Consider the following 15,479-nt stretch of genomic DNA (forward strand, 5'->3'; position numbering starts at 1 on the left):
TTTCACCTTTTCTAAATTTCAGCATAAAGAACACATATTTGTTAATTATTATTCTTAACCTTAAATCAAGTCGCAACTCCAAGAGTCACGTATGCTGCTAACTATACACTAGATGGTTTTATAGTACGTACAGTGTACACTGACTTGTCTCTGACGTATAAGGATGGGTTCTGAAAGGCAGTCTCAGTTGTGCGCACTTCCAGCTAAAATCATCATATTCATGAGCTCTGTGGACAACAAATCCCTCACTGAATCTTTCATTTATTAACTCTATTACAGAGTCTCTTTTGTCTCTTCATGGCAAAGCTGGTAATGTACACAGAAGCAACAAAGCTGTTAACAAGTCTGACGGATTGACATTAGTCAACTAAACCACTTTCTGATGCTGTATTTGCATCACGGTACACACAATACGCGGGTTGCTTAAATATTTATCTGCTCTCCTTCATGTTTAAGTAAGAACTTTGGGGCATTTTCTTTATAAAGCTCCACCTCCCCTGTCTGCTGGTGTTACACTATATTCTGTGTGACCTGTCAGTTTATGTAGCCTGATTAAAACTTTAAAATGGCTCAGTTTTGATTCTAAACATGATTCAGAATCAGGAAAATGTTACAGAAACCATCTTGTGTTGCATAATCAATACAATTGAGTCTCACTGATTCTTTTGTCATTTATTAGTATCTTTGGGCTTTTTCATGTAGACATGTTCAAGACAACCTTGTAAAGTTCAAAGTGAGCATCAGAATGAGGCAGAGATGTGATTTGCGTGACTTTGACAGTAGCATGGATATTGGTACTAGATTGGCTGCTGTGAGTATTTCTGAAATCACTGATGTAATGAGACTGTCCCGCACAACCATCTCTATGGTTTGCAGAGAATGGTCCAAACAAGAGAAGATATCCAGTGAAATTCTTTGTGTGAAAATGTCTTGTTGATGGCAAAGATCACAGGAGAAAGGAAAAACTATTTTAAGCTGAGAGGAAAGCAACAGGAACGCAAATTTGTTAGAGCCAAGCTATGCAGATGAACACACAACAGGTGAAACCTTGAAGCAGACTGGGCCACAGCAGCAGAAGACCACACTGAGAACAGGAAACTGAGGTCACGCTTCACATGGGCTCAGCAAAGTTGGACACTAGAAAACTGGAAAACCATTTCCTGGTCTGATGGGTCTCGACTTCAACATTTAGATGGTAGGTTCTGAACTTGCTGTAAACAACACGAAAACATGGATCCATCCTGTCTTGATTAATGTGGTGACGGTGTAATGGTGTGGGAGCATCTTTTAAACACCACAGTCTGACTGTTCTTGCTAACCATGTCCATCCTTTTATGACTGCAGTGTACCCATTTTCCGATGGCTTCTTCTCAAACTGGTTTCAGCGAGTTCACTGTACTCAAAAGGCCTCCACAGTAACCACACTTCAGTCCTGCGGTGGATCTCTGAGGACTATTTCAAGGACATTGTTGAACCTGTATCATGAAGAATAAAGGTTGTTCTTAAGGCAAAAGAGGGCCCAACCCAATACTAGCAAGGTGTACCTAATAAAGTGGCCAGTGAGTGTAGATTAAATGTATCATTCATATGGTTTCTTGATTTTGGTTTTCTTGGCTTGCTGTCAGTTACAGAGGAGGGTGTGTGTGTGTGTGTGTGTGTGTGTGTGTGTGTGTGTGTGTGTGTGTGTGTGTGTGTGTGTGTGTGTGTGTGTGTGTGCTATGTGTCTTATTCCATAAAGAAACTGAAATTCCAGCCTTGAGATATTTAAGGAAGGCATAAAAACCACACTTCCTATAGAGTCACATTAATCCTTCAGAAATGGTTACGTGCAGTAAACATATCACATACCGCTCTCTGCACTCAGAACAGAGAGGCTCTGTGTCTGCGCTGCATTGAAGGACTTGATCTTGGTTTTCAGTGTGCCTGGTGTGACCCCACCCCTGGTAAATACAGGGTTGGAGGTTTCCTCTGAGGATAAAAATACACTTGCCTCTCAGCCGAGAGGGGAAAATGCCAGAATTCCTCCTCTCTTGTACGCCCATTGTGCTCAAGACTTCCACACTTCCCCGCAAGAAGAGATCTTTTTTTCTTTGTCTTCTTGGCAGATGCAAACTATATGAAAAAGTTACCATACTATATGAAAATACATGTTAAAGTGTTAAATGTTTACATTATAAATAGAGTCTCTTAAGGACGGTACAGCTCTGTAATATGGAGAACCCACGGGAGAGCTGTAGTCTCAGTTGGAATTGAGGCTTCTTCCTGCTTCAGTCTTTTGTCCCTCTTGAGCTCCTGTACTTCGCAAGCTGTGACATCATCAGTATGTCCTCCAAAATTACTTCAGGCTGGCAGAGGCCTACAACTTCAGCAGGTACGTTCACTGGAAAAGTTTAGTGTAGAAGTTTGAGGAGACTTATTGAGGCTAGGGTTATTCTGAGGAATCATCGGTCTCTCAGAGCCTTGTTTTTGGATTTTAAGATAAAAAAGTTTCTATCTGAAAACTTAACTGAAGCAGAAAAGCACTCTTTGGGACTTCCTTATTCTGAGCTAGAAACACACACATAGCTCAGTCATAGCTTTTGGAACATGATGCTGGTCCTGATTTCCGTTGTTTTAGTCCAAAATGATCAGATGAAAGTTTATTTTACCTCTACAGAACATAATCCAAAGAGGAATAATGAAAGATCACAAGAGGGAGACAAAATGCTAAGCTTGATGTATTAAAATTCATTGAAGTTACTTTTTGAATACAGTTGAAGCACATCATGTTGTGACCACGTGTTAGCTCTGTGATTTCTGACACGTTTTCTTTTTTTATGCCTAAAGAAAGAGGAACATACAGGAAACGGCACTTCTTCAGCAACTCAAGTCCCTGAAGAACTGAGAATGGTTATGCTCGACAGTCACATGTGATCCCATCGACTTTGTTACACGCTGGCTCACAGGTGAAGTTGAAAATGAGTCTCGAGAGCCGAGCCAACCATGGGACAGGACTGAGGGATGTCTTTGACCTTCTTGTTAAGACACCTTCAGAACGACTCCTTAGTCTGACATTCCAGTTGGGTGACTCTCCTGAAGATAAAATCATACACGCCTTGTGTCTCATCGTCCTCCACAAGGAGGTGGAAGCTCTCGACAAACTCCAGATGTTGACGGACAGCTCCCTCGCTAAGCATGTGGCCGAGAAGTGTCAGATGAGAGGAGGCAATTTGGAAGATTTTGGATCTCATTGCGGTCTTTTTGAAGCCTTAACGGGAGAATCGTTGGAAGAGCTGGCTCATGTTTTTAAAGTTTTGACAGAGCAGAGGCTGTGTGATCCACTGCTGAGAAATCTGGCATACAAGCGTGCTCTTTCTAGTGACTGCGTAAAAACAAGAAATGGTAATGACCTGGAACTATACAACTATGAATTCCTGGAGGAAGCTAAAAATGTCTGTGGGCCTGAGTGTGCAGAGTGGATGTCCCCCTCCAGTGATCAGAAGGCAGAGCCTGACTCCAATCTTCTCAGTAGTGTGGAAAAATCTCAGGTTTCATCAGCTTCATCTCTTCCCAGCCCCCTCAGTGCAAATCTCCCCTCAATGCCCTCTTACCCTACTCATCTGGAGATAAGTATGCCCTCAACAATCTTGTTTCAAGCACACGGAACCTCTCCAGGGAACCCAGGAAACCCCAAATCGAATCCTCCCATCCTCAGCGTTAAAGAAAACAGAGCACAAAATGTGACCGAGCCACCTCAGTCATCTGAAGCTCAGCCTAAGACCACTGGATCTCCTCCATTTGACCCAAAACAAGACTCAAGTAAGTATGGCGCAGCAGCAGCAGCATCACTAGTGAGCAATGAGAGTGACACGAAATCAGACAATCAAACAAAAACGCCAAGTCCTAAACTACCGAAGACGAGTGTTCCTGGAGAAATACATGAAAGCAAAGCTGTGGAAGAAGAGGAAGAAGAAATGTTTTATGCATTTGTTATCTTGCATGCACCGGAAGATTCAGATATGGCCGAAAGCATAAAGGAGAAAATAGAAGCAGTCATTGGTGGTGAATTTGAAGGTGCGACTTTCTCTGACTTTTCCATTGCCGGAAAGACCACTATAAAGAGCATGGAGGACGCCATCAACAACTCAGCCTTCACCCTGCTGCTGCTTACCCGCAACTTCAACACTTGCATGCTGGATCTAAAGGCGAACGCTGCCCTCGTCAACTCTATAAACAAGGCACATAAATACAACACTGTGATCCCTCTGCTGCCACGAGAGAACTGCATGCCCAAACAGGATATGCCTATGGTGCTGCAGGGAGTGAATCCACTTGAAGAGAGAAAGAACTTTGAGAAAAAGATCCAAAAGTCATTGTTGCCTGCAAAAATTAAAAAACAGAGATGGATCTGGAAACAGGAGAAAGCTCAGAAACAGACAATGAAGCATTTAAATAAAATAAGCAATCTGACAATCTCAGTAGAACCAAACCTTCGACCAGGGCCCCCGACGGCTGCGTGGCACCCACAGCCAAACATTCATATTGAAAATGCTAACTACATTATGATTGGTAACGACTCTCGAATGAATGTGGATTTGGGTGGAAATGCAAACAGGGAGGATTCCAATTAAACAAAGGGGGAGCAGTGAAGCTGGACATTTTATGGCACGTGTGGCATCAGTTTATATGCTGAGAATGAAAGAAGTATTCATGTTTTTCCTGAACACTAAAGTGTTAAAGCTGTAACGACCACTATGAGGAATTTATTTGCTGTAGTTTACGTCAGTGCAATCAAACCTGTCAGCGAAAGAAATCCCAATAGAGCAGCAAAAGAGCCATTAAGTACATGAAAACAGTGTAGTAGTGATAAAGTATGCTGAACAGAGCAAGGGCCATTTTATGGTATAATTGGCATAGGAGTGCCATCTACTGACTAATAAGAGAGGCTTCCTTTTTAACCTCTTCAGCTGTATGAGCTCTTTGCAGACACTAGGGTGCAGCACTCTTACACACTTCTCATCCATTCCCATGACTGCAGTCATCTTGCATAGTCACTGTCCAAAAAGTAATTTTAATATAATTTCCATATTCATCTCAAGTGCTGATTTGAGTATGGCCAAATGTAATCAGTTCAATTCAATTCAGTTTTACTTATATAGCACCAAAACACAACAACAGCCGCCTCGAGGTGCTTTATACAGTAAGGTAAAGACCCTACAATAACAGAGAGAAAACCCCAACAATCAGACGACCTTCTCTGAGCAAGTACTTGGTGACTGCAAGAAGAAAAAGCAGAACCAGGCTCAGGGAAGGGCAGCCACCTGCAGGACTGGTTGGTGGGGAGGGGAGGAAATTGCTGTGTAAACTTTGGAACAGATGTGTAACATTTGGATGATGATTAAGTTGAAATGAAGGGGAAAAATGCAACAAGAAGCAACTTGTTGACAAACGGTGATTGGTTGGAAAGATGATTTTAAAGAACTTGCTGATCGGGTCATATTCATGTCAAAACAAACTACCAGGGAAAACTTTTAAAACCTTTCAAAAGAAACGTACATTTCCAGATGTCTTTTTAGTTCTGCTGATTCTTCTTCTTCTTCTTTTTTTTTTTTTTATAGATTTACTGTTAGTGTCATTGATATTTCATTTAAGTTCTCCTTGTGTGTCACATTTTCTGATGTAATATCAAACGGTTTACTGATGGTGATGATGATGATGTCTTTGTCAAACACATTTGTGCTTTATTTCATGGTACTTTTGTCTTCTGTGACTGATCCTCAGTCTCAGTTGCTAAGAAAGCATCTCAAGTTGTTATGACCTGAACTTCTGTCATGTAAGAATTTTAGTCCGTAAGCTTTGAACTACTGACATACTTCAGAAGGTTATGAGAAACATTTGCTTTTTGCACTTTATTGTGATATAAATTTATTTTAAATAAATTGAAGATAATGATAGTTCTCACATCATTTCCACACAGTCAAAGTCAAAATGTTGATTATTAGCATGTGAGTTGTGTCGCATCACGTATATTCACCGGGCACTGAAATCTAATGCAGCATTTCTGCTATTAATTCTATTTATATGTTCTCTATTTTCAGTTTTCAAACAAAATGTTGAAAAGCTGATAATTCTTCTTGGCGTTTATTATGAGGCAGCAGACGTTGGTGGTGGTGTACTGGGACTGTCTTCTTTCTTCTGTACAATATTGTCAAAGTTATGAGCATCCTGTCTCAGAGTGATGCTGAAAAACCCACATTTCCTCCAGGCTGGATTATTGTAATTTATTATTACTGTGAGGTCCCAACAACAATCATCCAGCTGGTTTCAAATGTAAGTAAGAGTGCTGACAGAAACTAGAAAGAGAGATCGTATGCTTTTCATGTTAGGATCTCTTTATCTGCCTTGGTAATATCCAGAGGTAGCTTTGAAGTCCCTCTCCTCACACACAGAGTCCTGAATGGTCTGAAGGTCACATATCTTAAAGATGCCATTCTATCACGTAAGTCTAATAGAGCACTTTGCTTTCAGACTGTGGGCTTACCTGTGGTTCCTCGAGTTTCTAAAAGTAGAATGGGAGGCAAAGACTTAAGCTTTCAGGCTGCCATGGAATCAGCTCCCAGTTTGGACCTGAGGCTCTGTATGTTGCCTGAGAATACTTGGGTATGTGGACTGGAGAAGCAACAGATCAATCCACTGACCTTTCAATTGTTAGATGACCCAATCTACCCACTGAGCCAACTGAGAAGAAGCCCAGAGCCTTCTTCTGATTATAAATTTTCTTCCACATCACATTGTCAGGTTTCTGTGTACATTTTGTAAGGATGCCAACAGTATGTAACATGATACTATGTCTGTAGCGACAGACGGTCGTACTATAACATCACACTGTGGGAGACTCTGTGCGCACCACTGATTGAATATTTTAAGCACATTTTTGAGGTGGGATGCTACTAATTCTGTCCTCATCTCCTAACACTTCAGTGAACTGCGGATCGCCTCACAGCATTAGGAGAACATGTTGAACTAGCTGGAAGTGTATTTCTCCTTGGAAACAACATCTGGGATTTAGTTAACTCCACCTTGGTTTATATTACACTGTGGCGACTCCTGTCAGGACTGAGCAGAGTGGGTGGGTGGATCGCGCGTGCGCAGTGCGCTCCATCCTCCGATCAGTGCGGCAGGAAAAGCGCAGGGGAGACGCCGCCGAGATACAGAGGGTGAGAAAACAGTTAGGAAAGGGGAAAAAAGAAGAAGAAGGAGAGCGGCATGAACACCAACAGCCAACTCGGTGTGACCGGGGAAGTGCCCCGTGGTGCCGGGCTCTAGCGCTCCTCCCGTGCCACACAGCTGCTCCGTTATGTCGGGAGACCGGAGGATAGTAATGTCAGGGAATGGAGGAAATCTTCAGAAATCCTGCCACTAAACTGCGCCGTGCTGCCAGGGTTTAAGGCTATCACGGAAACGTAACGCTGAGGATGGAGCTCATATGAACCGAGGGGCGCCGTTTCATTTCCAGCTCGTCGTGCTCTCAGAAACCAGGCCAAAGTTGTTGGGTTTTTTTCCCCCCTTTGATTCTTTTCGGTTTTTTTGGGAGAAGGAAATTTTGGTGCATTGAATTCCTCTGGACGGGATGTTATCCGCAGTCAGGAGGAACTCCTGCAGACTGAGCCTCCAGCAGCAGCAGTAAAGCAGCGGGTCCCTCACAGTGAAACAATGGGAGATGCGGCAGATGACAGAGGGATGAGACGGACCTTCATCGTCCCTGCCATCAAGAGCTTCGATCACTACGACTTCACCAGGGCCAAGATATCATGCAGTCTGACGTGGCTGGTGGCCAAGGCTTTCGGCTCGGGTAGGTGGTGCCTCGCTCCTCCTTTCCCTTTTTTTTAAATTTATTTTTTGGATGAGAATAGTGGAAAACGCTGTTAAGATAATTATCTAACATGTGTAATAATAAGGCCTGCTGTCGTGTCGGACCAGAGGGTGTGCAAGTGAGACTGTTTTGTAAACAGCATCCTGTAATCAGACTCTCACTGTGACAGACAAACACAATTAAACCTCGTTATTAGGGCAAGAAATCTTCCCATTATTTCCCATTCAAAGTCCTATTTAACCGCACACTAACCTGGAGTCTATATGAAGGCTTAAACTAGCTGGAGCCCATAATAATGTCTCTCCTGGTTACATTAGGCTGGGTTTCTAAAGTCAGTCCATATGTCATATCAGCCTCACTGTATCCCTCCACTATTGGTTCAGGATTATTGGTTTAACCTTTTGCCGACCTGCTGCTAATTATTCCCAATAGCAGAAGTCAGGTTGGACAGATCGGATCAGCTTCTGCTCATAACTTCAGTTTAGGACTGTAACTTGTTGGTATATTAAGAGAATAATAGTTTGGTCTTAAAAGAAAAAAAAAATCAAAATACTCCCCGGAAGAATGGATTATAAATAAAATGCACACGTGCATTTATTCACATGCATAAAATATGATCATTGAAGTAATCAGTGGGCTGAACCAAGCACAGACTCTTCTGCTTTGGCTAATTGTGTTTTTAATCATGGCAAACTTGCTTTTCTCTACATCAGGCCATCTGATAAATGTTGACCAATGATTATTAAACCCAAAGTTTGTGCCAAAACTTTAATTTTATCATTACATAAAGTGAAGAAAAATGGCAAAGAACCCATAAACACATGAGTTTCATCACATTTACTTAGTGGAAAAAACATTTAAATGATTACAATGAAGTTTTTTCATATCTCCTCCTGAAATGATTCTGTGTGTCTAACAGCTGCTTAGAGCTCACAGGTTCCAGGCAGCCCAGTGTTAGCTGTAGCTTCTTCTGTCATGGTGGTGTTTTCATGTGGATCTCTGTCTGTATATGTGACAGCATGTGTGTGTACCTCAGCGTTAGCCTGTCTCTTGTACTCTGTGAAACATCTCGGCCTCATAAAGACGGAGCAATTCCAGCATCGTCTGAGCCCAGAGGTTCATCCAGCTGTTAATGAAGTCTTTCAACATCTGCGTGGACACTACACAGACAGACAATGAGGCAGACCTCATTGATCTTACAGCGTTTACCAATGTGAGCACTACGTTACTTTTCTTCAGCCTCAGGAGCAATGACATGGTGGAGAGACATGCAGGATAGTAGCGTGTGAGAAGGCCAAGCTTGGTTGTGCAGGACCCTGCGGCTGTTGCAGCATGCTGCTGCTGCCACTTTGGTGGGGTTTTTTTTCTCCCTCCGTGCCTCCGGTGACACAGTTTCAGCTCCCAGCACCGGCGAGAACTGTGGCCCAATTCATAACCGGTCCTCAGAGTCCTGTTTGGCCTAGATAGGAAGCATGAGCTATGGCTTGAGTCCGGTGGTGCTCAGTGGGAACAGCTCTGTGCCCATCAGTTTAAAGTTTGTGCCCCAACTTCAGAGAAATGGATCTGCATGCCATATATGTGTCTAAATATATACAACCCTGAAAATCTATCCTTTTTAAAGCTGCGGACTGATATCACATGAGCTGAAAAGATCAGCAACAGAGTTTGTGATTAGTGTGTGTGTGTGAAATAAACAATAAACTTTTGAGAGCTCCACGTTGGCATCAGATGAACTTAAAACAACAAAGGTCGCCTGAGTTTTTCAGCAGCACGGCCACAGTGCTAACTATTAATAGAATAGAGTATTCAAGGATGTTCTGGATAACGAGAAGCACCGAGTTTGGTTCTCTAGGTGCTCGTGGTTGTTACTGGCCTTTAGTTGACCTTATTTTAGGTGCTCCAGTGTAAATGCGCTCCCCAGCTACTACATCAGAAACTTAATGATATCTGACGTGTAACGAGCGGAGTTGTTGAGACCATAGATATTAGACTTACATCTACCACATCGACAGGAACATAACGTGAGTGTTCTTGGTGCTCCATGTCTGGTAGCTTATGCATTCACCAACAGTTTTCAAACAAGATGTCAGTGTTGTTTTCACACAAATGACCAAAGAAGTCTTTAAAGGTTTAAAGGTATACTAATAATCAAGATGAGCACTAAACTAGACCCAGTAAAACTAATATGTATTCTATTTAAACATAGAGCTCTAAGGCAGCAGATATAAACGCTGCTGAGCGGTAATCCCAGAGGTCTCCAGGGGAGCAGTCTTCTCCATGTGGACTTCCTGTGGCAGCTACTTCCTGTCTGTTTCCTCTTTGATGGCCAACACAAAGGAGAGAGTTTTTACTTGACCAGGCAAATTTTCATGAACTCTACAAAAGCGGGGCTCTTCGTCCTAGCCTGCTCTAGCTCCTTGTTTAATTGTTTTATTGACCTTTAAGTGTAAAAGGTCATGTGATTTCTTTAGGACTTTAAAGTGACACAGAAAGCATTATTATCCAAGATCGTTGTCACAGCTCTTTGTGTGGAGTGCAGCTAAACAGTTCCAACAAAAGTGTAACTATCAGACACCAAAGTCGCAGCGATGTGAGCTCCTCTCTGCTAATCAACTTTATACTTCTTATAAAAACTCGACTGATTTTTGAACGCTGAGGCTGGATGCAGGAGGGCTTGTTATGGAGCCGTTTAACATCTGCCTGTTGCTTTAAATATCTCTTTTCATCACCCGCTGTCGAAGCACAGGAAGGCTTGTGCTAACCACAGCCACTGGAAAACTGCTGAGGTTTGATCACAAGCCTAATAAGAGTTTTTTTCCCTGCACTGAGCTTTACATATTTGATTTTTTTTAAAGTTGTTTGGTAAAGCTTTTTCTTCCACACGGTTTTTCTTGTTTCGAAGAGGAAAGCTGTACCTTTAAGATGGATTCCTTCAGTGTCCTTTGTTTTCCTCAGGGTGATTCAGACGCAGGCAGAGAGGAAATGACCCTACACACCAGGAATACATGCGTATTGAAGCACACAGTCTTTTAAAAGTGTGTCACACACATTCTTATACAGGCGTCTTGTCTGAAAGTCATGCCTGTGGGATGGAAGTTCATATGCGCAGTATGTATGTCATTCAGTGATAGATTAATGACTAGTTCAGCTGTGAGTCACAACCTGTGGTTAACAACAGCATAGTAGGATGAAAAGGATCCGGAGTGAGTGACTTCTAGAAGCTGTTTTGTGTGTGTGTCTGTTTCTGTTTGGCTATTTTCTTCAAATCAGATTTACAGGATGAGGTAACAGGATTAGAAGGTGCTTCATGCTTTGTAACACACACTTCCACCAACACTAACACAGGCTCTGAATTGGACATGCAGTAGACCTCCTGACATGTGTTGATTACATTCTGAAAGTTTGTGAGTGTCTGTGTGTTAGAGTGTAGCGAATTGTAGCAAAGACGGGAAAAGCAGAGCGTAAAATTCAGGTTTCATTTTTATTATCTGTTTGATTCTCTGTGTGATTGTTTCTTAGCATTGATGCCTTCGGGAGTGTTCAAATCCTTCGTGGCGTAGATTCAACAAGGTTAAAGGTGAAAGTTGGACAGAAACGTTCCTCAGATTTTGCTCCATGTTGACACAATAGCGTCACACAGTTGTTCGCTGCACATCCATGATGTGAATCTCCAGTTCCAGCACATTCTGAAGGCGCTCTGTTGGGCAGAGAACTGGTGACTGTGGAGGTCGTTTGAGTACAGTGAGGTCATTGTCGTGTTCAAGAAGCCAGTTTGAGATGATTTGAGTTTTGTTATCGTGCTGGAAACAGTCGTCAGACGATGGGTTCACTGTGGTCAAAAGAGGCGCATGCCTCGTTCAGGGTCTCTTAAATCAACTTTCTTCCCCATTCGGGTGCTCGGACCATGTCTGCATGGCTAAATGCATTGAGTTGCTGCCATTATTGCATATTTGTGTTAACGAGCAGTTGAACAGGTGTGCCTAATGAAGTAGCAGGTGAGTGTTTTTGTGGCCACAGTGTTGAGTTTGGCATGTTGTCCATCATCATCTTGTTTTTTGGGTTAGCAAGGCACATCCGTAGCCTGCATGGGTGCATCGCACAGAAGCAGAGCTACTAGGTATTCACTATTTAAAAAAAAACAAACCTGGAGCACAGACTTCCTGAATGGCCTGTTAGTAAAATGAACCACATGGGACGCTATAATTTGTGAAGCACTGACACAGAACAGAGAGAGCTGAGAGGTCCTGTTCAGTGAGCGTCATTAGCAGACAGCTAGTAGCTCCAGTCACCTGTTTCCAAGCCCACCTGTCTCTGTAGGTGGCTATGGTCTTAATTATATTAGCATAATATAATTTAAATGAGTAAGATCTGTGGAAATAAAAGGAAATAACCGTCCCGTGCAGCTTCATGAAGACCAAAACTGAATTTGATTTGTTTATTTCTGCTGTAAAAGTAGAATGGTCTCAAGTGGCCATATGAGGAACTGCAGGTGCGAACTTTGACCTGTCTCATTTTCTGTTTCTGTATTACCCCTCAGATGCAGTGCCAGAGGAGCTGGCTGAGCCTTTCTACAGGGACCAATACAACCAGGAGCACCTGAAGCCTCCGGTCGCCTGCCTGCTTCAGTCTGCAGAGCTCTACTGCCGGGCGGGAAGCCTGATCCTCCGCAGCGATGCTGTCAAACCGTTACTGGGACACAATGCTGTCATTCAGGCGCTGGCCCAGAAAGGCCTGTACGTCACAGACAAGGACAGACTGGTCACAGAGAGGGATCTGACCAGCACACCCATAAACATGGTGAGTGGAGATGTTTTTGGCAGAATGCCTGAATGAGTTCAGTGAAAAAGTAGGTGACACAGAAGGATTTCTCTGCCTCAATGAGCATTTATTCGTTAGATGTTTTTCATGAGCGTGGACAGCGACGTCTTTTGGATTTCAAAGCATGTGTGGATTCACATTTAAAATCCAAAGATCCCGGTATGGTATTATCCGTGTAGGCGTTATGTGTGAAATGTGTGATGACCAGTGTTGGTCAAGTTGCTTGAAAAAAGTAATCAATAACTAATTACTGATTACTTCCCCAAAAGTAATTAATTACTTAGTTACTTTTTAAAAACACGATTTACAACCTGAATAGGTGATAAAGCGATAGATCTTTCAGCCCAATTCTACTTTTTCTGCATAATCCATCATACAAAATGTAATCAAATGGAAAAGTCTCTTTTTAAAACTTGTTTTATTAGTTTTAATCTTTTAACTTCATGCATCAAGCAGAAATTAAATTATATGCAACATTCTCTGACTGGAAGAAATTTGTTTAATATTTAAACCTATTTTCTGCACATTCCAGCACATAAAATAAAATATTTTTTGTGTGTTTACACTCAGTCTTTCAAATAGATGCAAGTAAAACACAGCAGAAAATAAATAAAATAATAAAAGACTCAGAGGTCCTGTTGCTCTATTTTCACCTGTAAAGCAGGAGTAGGGTAGGCGGAGGTTTACCCTGGTGCAGAGTTTCTCTGTGAGTTTCCCATTACGTCGTTGCGCACTCGGTGCTTGCTCGGAAGTTTAGGGGTTTTTTTCGCTGTAAAAAGAAGTTTTCTTCCCACGCACAACGGACGCTAATGTTTTTGTCACTTTTTATGGAATCAAACTCAAAGTAAGGTCAGTACTTCCACGCTTTAAACGCTGCACGCTCATACTCTCTCCCGCACTCTATATATTATCCATTGCTGATCTGCACACAGCTGTTGTCACGAACGTCAAACTTGCTTACATCACTGTCATGAGACATTCTCGCAAAAAATCACGGTTTTAGTAACGCAGTAACGCAGCGTTCCTACGGGAAAGTAACTGTAATCTAATTACCGTTTTTGCGATAGTAATCCCTTACTTTACTCGCTACGTGAAAAAAGTAATCAGATTACAGTAACGCGTTATAAGTAACAAATAAGGCGTTACTGCCCATCTCTGGTGACGACATCAATTAAATCTCTGCAAATGTACGCATGTGCTCACATGTATCATACTTTGTTTATAGTGACTGTTTACTCACATATTTTCATAAATCCTTTAGAAAATGTTCAAACAGCACAGAAACAGTGCCGGCGTTTCCCAGACCCCAATTTATTTTCAAATTGTTTGGTTTATCTGACAAAATTTCCAAAACTATTCACAACAGAGAAACCTGCAAACCCTCACTGCTCACTTTGAGGAAGTGGAAGCAGAAATGTGTGACTTTAAACATCATTTTAATCAATTAACCAGACAGCAGCTTTATTTGATTACACAGTTAGAAATAATTATACTGGCACTAATATGACCGTGGCTGTTACTGTGTGCTTTGCTGTGTGCCAACCTCATGTGGAATACGTATGAGTCGTACTGTTAAACCATCCTCACAGATCTGTCTTCTTGCAAGTAAAACAACGGCTAATGATGGGTTTCCTATAGCAAACTGTTCCTCACTGTTTAGCCACTGAATACAGCGCAAACTTGACTCAGGTCACCTCACTAAGAGATATTACACGTATAGTCGTGTGCTGTCAAAACTACATTCTGGACTGGATGGAAAACATTACAGTGTAGCGGCGTTACGTCATCGAATAAAAGCTCATTGTGAGGTTTGCGTAAAACATGTCAGAAAATGGTAAATTTAAATAAAAAAAAAAACGCCCTGAGGTGAGTGTAGTTGTCATTTGATGCTATATAACTGAAATTGAATTGAAATTGAAAAAACTACTTGGCTTACTAGCTAACCGATGTCGTCTAATTGGTTGTTGGTCCAATCAAAGCAATGGTGGAACAAAACAAAGATGATCAGTTTGCTGTCGTATAAAACAGTCAGACCAGATTTCTCTCTCTCTCTCAAATAAAAAAAGGCTTCATCTTTGCTTGAAATATAATTGAAACAGTTACAGTAACTATTGATAATTTCCGATTGATCTACAAATTGATTGTCTCATATAAAGCCGTAATAATGTTGTCACCTTTTACAAGCTGTGAGAGGAGCTCACAATAGTGTATTTTGCTTTAGTTCTGATAGGATGGTGAGTTGATGCCTGCAGATCTACACACACTGCTAACACATGCACGGCTGGAGCCCGGGCACTTCTGCTGACGCCAAAAGGTGTCTGCATTGCAGTGCACCGTTTCCTTCTCCTCCCTCCCTCTCTCTCTCCACCCCTCTCCATCCTTCTTCCACCTTCACTCTCTCGGCCTCTCTCAGCGTTTCTCGTCTTTCTCTGTCTTTGCGTCACGTTAACTCTACTTAATGCGTGAAATTAAGCCAGAAATGATTTTCTCCTGAATTTTGGTGCAGTTAGCACTTTTCATTAAGCCTGCCTGTGCCGCTGCATTTTTCTCAGGCTGTAGCTGAATTTTATTAGCCCTCATTTTCAGCTCCAAGAGGTAATTCAAAGTTACGCAGCCAATTGAATTTTCGTGTCTGTGTTTGGTTGTACTCTTTGCCTCCTTCAGCGCGTGAGTGAGGTTTTCTTGAAGGTTGCCGCAGCGCTAAATGACCCCATGTCCTTGCACACCTGTAGAAGTGCACATAAGGACCGGTGTGTGTCCACACGCCTCCGTCTTTGTGTGCTTCAGGTGATTTAGTGACAGTCGTTAA

General features: G+C 42.2%; 2 protein-coding genes across 5 annotated transcripts in view; both read left to right on the forward strand.

The window, feature by feature from the left end:
* Positions 1-1,633: 1,633 nt before the first annotated feature.
* On the forward strand, positions 1,634-5,931 carry ticam1 (TIR domain containing adaptor molecule 1). The gene is made up of 2 exons (XM_026150545.2): positions 1,634-2,371; positions 2,827-5,931. Exon 2 carries the CDS (start codon positions 2,958-2,960, stop codon positions 4,608-4,610), a length of 1,653 nt encoding a protein of 550 aa, XP_026006330.2. The 5' UTR covers positions 1,634-2,371; positions 2,827-2,957; the 3' UTR covers positions 4,611-5,931.
* Positions 5,932-6,956: 1,025 nt separating this feature from the next.
* camsap2b (calmodulin regulated spectrin-associated protein family, member 2b) overlaps positions 6,957-15,479 on the forward strand; it is a 33,543-nt gene continuing 25,020 nt past the window's right edge. For 2 of the 4 annotated variants that reach the window (XM_080293085.1, XM_080293086.1), the window contains exons 1-2: positions 6,957-7,831; positions 12,390-12,649. In XM_080293085.1, coding sequence (XP_080149211.1) covers positions 7,693-7,831; positions 12,390-12,649 — 399 coding nt within the window. In that variant the 5' untranslated portion in view covers positions 6,957-7,692. The remainder of the gene's footprint in view (positions 7,832-12,389; positions 12,650-15,479) is intronic. The other 2 variants (XM_026150546.2, XM_026150547.2) reach the window with 2 other exon arrangements.

This window comes from Astatotilapia calliptera, chromosome 18 (assembly GCF_964374335.1).
Source record: "Astatotilapia calliptera chromosome 18, fAstCal68.1, whole genome shotgun sequence".
Taxonomy (NCBI): domain Eukaryota; kingdom Metazoa; phylum Chordata; class Actinopteri; order Cichliformes; family Cichlidae; genus Astatotilapia; species Astatotilapia calliptera.

Excerpts from the sequence above, each read along its gene's own strand:
- ticam1 (XM_026150545.2), top strand. The coding sequence starts at position 2,958 with ATGAGTCTCGAGAGCCGAGCCAACCATGGGACAGGACTGAGGGATGTC.